The sequence below is a fragment of the Oryzias latipes genome, chromosome 21, assembly GCF_002234675.1.
Source record: "Oryzias latipes chromosome 21, ASM223467v1".
NCBI lineage: Eukaryota > Metazoa > Chordata > Actinopteri > Beloniformes > Adrianichthyidae > Oryzias > Oryzias latipes.
Window position 1 is genome coordinate 26337209 of NC_019879.2, and position 4131 is coordinate 26341339.

The 4131-nt window shown below is 42.7% G+C and overlaps 1 protein-coding gene across 1 annotated transcript; it reads right to left on the minus strand.

The window, feature by feature from the left end:
• Positions 1-520: 520 nt before the first annotated feature.
• On the minus strand, positions 521-3476 carry LOC110017401 (pancreas transcription factor 1 subunit alpha-like). Its single transcript, XM_020713162.2, has 2 exons — positions 2620-3476; positions 521-1080 (listed from the first exon to the last, which is right to left on the minus strand). The coding sequence occupies exons 1-2, from the start codon at positions 3167-3169 to the stop codon at positions 1043-1045; spliced, it is 588 nt and encodes a 195-aa protein (XP_020568821.1). The 5' UTR covers positions 3170-3476; the 3' UTR covers positions 521-1042.
• Positions 3477-4131: the final 655 nt, after the last annotated feature.

Below are 4131 nucleotides of genomic sequence, written 5' to 3' on the forward strand. Positions count from 1 at the left end.
TAGATAGATTAAGCAAAGCTTTAAGTCACATAACACTTTTGATGTTTACAATCTTGAATTCAGACACACAGTTACATGTTGGTTTTTTTTTGGTGTCACCATTTTGAATGTGGTGATTAATTCCAATTGGACACATATTTATGTCTTAACTGCTAATGAAACAGAGGTTATGTCTCCATAACCCCTACAACAGTATATAGTGCGGGACTATCCAGGGTCCTGGATTTTAACACAATTCAGACACCTGCTGGCTACCTTTTTTTTCTTCAAACGCCAAATGACTTCATCCACTGATAAATGTGAATATTTTAGGAAGACTACTTATGAGTGTTCTGATGATCAAAACTTAAGAGAACACAATGCATTGTGGTCTATATTTGCAAATCTGCTGAAGATCAATGCCCACCACTTTTTCATAGAGACTTCTGGGAAAATTTCATAGCAATGGATGCTGGGGTTGTAGATTTAAATGCCAACATGGGAGTGAATACAGACAAAACCAGACTTAAATGTGAGATTTTGTTTAATTTCATATAATGAAAACCAAATTTGATTAAAAAAAATTATAATAAATAAACAACAACAAACCAGAGAGCTTTTCGTGAAACAAACAGAAGTCGACTCTCATGGTTACAAAACAGCAGCTGACATGCTCAGAAACATCACACCGATCTTCATCTCATTTGCATCATTAAGACTCTTTTTAACACATCGACCCGCAGCCGCATGAGGAGTCCCGAAAGCACTTCAGTGCAGAAGTATGAGCCTTCAACAAGTCCATTCAGCTTCATGCCAGTGAGACAAGTGCCATCTCTGAGGAGAAAGCCGGGCCAACTCTCTGTCCCCACCCTGCCGCACAAACAATGGCTCTCAATTACTCGCCAATAAGAAAGCTGAATACTGAAATCCACTGAGGACACAGTGGCAGAAAAGGTTGAGAGAGCCTGGGGTTTGTGACCTGGTGAGAAGTCTGCAGATGTAGATCTGCAGGCGCAGCCCCCACATCCACCTCCTTACCGCATCTTCACACTCTACCGCTCATTTAATCCCACTTTATCCAAGAAAGGCGGGCGGTCAGATCTGTCAGTGTGGAGCAAAAAAAGAAGAAGAAAAAAAAACAGAATCACTGCAAACATACAGGTTTGAAACAGTTGAAGGACACTTTCATGCAGCTGGAGTCTGATCAAGGAGAGCAAGAAAAGTCTGCAAGGTTTTAGAGATAATCCTCATTATCAAGTAAAAATAAATGCGCTGAGAAACATGCAACAGTCTGCTTACAGGGATGTTTAATAGCAGGATTTCCCCTTTAATAATGAACAATGGTCACATTTTACAGGGTTCTCTAATTGCAATTCTTTCACATTTATGTATTTTAAAAATAAGAATTTAAGCCAATCTATCACTAAAAAAAAACTGATTTCAGTTATCCGGCTAAAATTTAATGTAAAACTTTCACCTAATTTCCACAGAATTCAGAAATCCTGCAGGAAATTCTTTTACTGTGACAACAAAATAAAATAAAATAAAATAGAATAAACAAATAGAAAAAACTCTTAACTGTTCATTCTTCTGTCAGCTGCTCTTGTTGTGCTTTTAAAGGTTTATACATAGTGAATTTTTTTTTTAACTACCAGGAGAGTACTTGAGTACTTCCAAGTCGCACGGCGGACACTCTACCAAAAGGCCAATGAGCTTGTTATTAGTATTATTGTTGTTGTCCATATTTTTTGTAAAAAATATTTGTTATGTGCATCTCCACTCCTTCAAAGTAAAAGGTTCTAGGTTTTTGATGACTTCTTTTGATCAAAACTGACAAACTGGGTCATCTTTGTGTCTTACAGAAACCCTAAATGATTTCTATAAAAGAGCTCCTCCAATTTTATATACCCCTGTTTTTGGGGTAAATTTAAAAAGTTTTGTCTCATCAAACTCCCGATTTAATGTGTGGTTTCAAAATAAGATGTACAGCTAACGTTTTAATCACTACTTTGTTATCTCAAGGTAAAGTCAGAAATTGGATCTGTAAAATGTCTCTTTTTTTCTAGTTTTGCCTTTTCTTATCGATAATCATGATCTCAGTTTTTCACAATTTATTCCTTCCTTAAAAGCTTTTGTGGATGTGTACCACACTAGTGAACTTTTGATCAGAATCAGAATAAAATTAATAGGAAGTTAAATAAGCTTCTAAAATTATACACTTACAAACTTTGTAAACTGAAAATGTTGGTCAGATTCATGAATGTGACCAACAGGCTTCTGCCAGATAGTTCATAAAAACTGCCCCACCATCATGTTCGTTCTGTAAATTAGGTTTGAGAAGTCAAGGATTTGAATGTTTATTACATTTTCATGGATGAAATCGAGTTTTTGATTAAAAATTTGACTTTCCCCCAAAAATGTATAGTTATTTTTCTTTTCATTCTGATCTTTGAAGGTCTGTAAGTAAAATAAAAGAATGAAAAGACTCATAATCATCAGAAAACCCATTTTAAATATCAATTTTATCAAAACTATCAGTAGAAATAAAGGAAACGACCCACTCACTGACCCCCCTCCGCCCTGCAGTAAACCCCGCGTGCGTGAAGCTGTGCGGCGCAAGTGTGGACAGGTGCAGCTCACCGCTGGTGTTCCACGCAGCGTCGCTCTGATTCTTGTAGCCGTTCTTCACGCATTCGTCCACGTAGGACTTGGGGTCGCAGCCCGAGAGCAGGATCTCCCGCAGCAGCGCGATGTAGGCTATGGCCAGCCGCAGGGTGTCGATCTTCGACAGCCGCTTCTCGTATGGGAAGGTGGGCACGTGGCAGCGCAGCTCCTCGAAGGCCGAGTTGATGCTCAGCATCCTCTTCCTCTCCCGGATGTTGGCGGCGTGCCGCTGCACCTTGTGCGGGAGATGCAAGCCGTGCTTGCGCGCGCTGTCTACGCAGTCTGCGCCGGTGGAGCTGTCCGCCTCTGCGCAGAACCCTGCTCCTGGTGACTGCGCGTGCAGGTCGTTGAAATTCAGCTGCGCGTCCGGGATCCCGGACCAGGGGGAGAGCTGGCCGCTAACTGCACTGCAGTCCACTAGAAAGGAGTCCAGCTGGGCCTGAGACGGACCGTGTTGGTCCGTTTGTCCCCAAAATGCAAACTCTGTATCCTGGTCATAGTTAAACAGCAGATTGATGTCCTCCATGATGTAAAACACAACCTTCTTTGACAGAGATGCACATGTATCAGAACCTGATGTGGTATACCTGTGTGAACCTCACTTGTGCGCACGTCCAGATTAAATACTTCAGGGCCTCGCGCGCTCCTCTGCGCGCCACTCAGTTCTAAAGACAGAAGAGGAGCGCTCAAGGACGCATCCTCACGGATCGTTCATTGCTTTATAATAACAGAAAAACAAAAGGCTAAGTACCTTTAAAGCAGACAAAACACGTGTCCAATTATAAACTTCCTCCCAAGTGGACCAAATAGGACAAAAACCGCCCCAAGCAGCCGGCTCGTGCCCATTCAGGCCCCGCTGGTTCTGAATAGGCCTGAATGGATTTGTTGAAACCATTGGGGCTTAACAAACTGTCACAAACAGATGAGAGCCCTTTGTCAGGCCGGTTTAAGGATCAACTTAATGTAAAAGTAGATTTTTAAACGCCGTGCCTTTGGGTTCGTTCTGCTGTCCATACATTTTTTATGCACTGATCTCACACAGACCCACAAAATGCAGAATATTTCAGACCCATGCGACCACAACTCGGCCCACATAATTTGAGTGAAGCGGCCACATTAATCTGCTCCTAATTTGCAAATGATACGACAGGCTAAAGGCAGCCGGTGCAGAAGACGCGCGCTGTAATTACGCACGCGGGTTCATCAAATGAGCACTCTCCCCGGGGTTGGACGAAGGACAGCTTGCATTGGGATCAACTCTTCATTCAGAAAGCCGCGCGCTGACACGTGGTTTTGATTTCAGAGAAGTCCTCCAGGACGCTCGTTTGAAAGGGATCCGAGTTGTTGGAGTAAACAGGCTGCTCCCGGCCGACCGGGCCTTCCGCGGAGCGATCAGCCACGAGGCTGTGTGCCAATTCCAGAGGAAAGAACAGGTGAAGCACGCGAGCCTTAAAGCACGAGGCACAGGTGACAGACAGATGTAAACTC

What these genes read in the sequence shown, in the direction of transcription:
- LOC110017401 (XM_020713162.2), bottom strand. Translation starts at nt 3,169, where the DNA reads ATGGAGGACATCAATCTGCTGTTTAACTATGACCAGGATACAGAGTTT. An exon ending in CGCTGCGTGGAACACCAGCG is followed by an intron (nt 1,081 to 2,619) that starts GTGAGCTGCACC and finishes CCACACTGACAG; the next exon opens with ATCTGACCGCCCGCCTTTCT.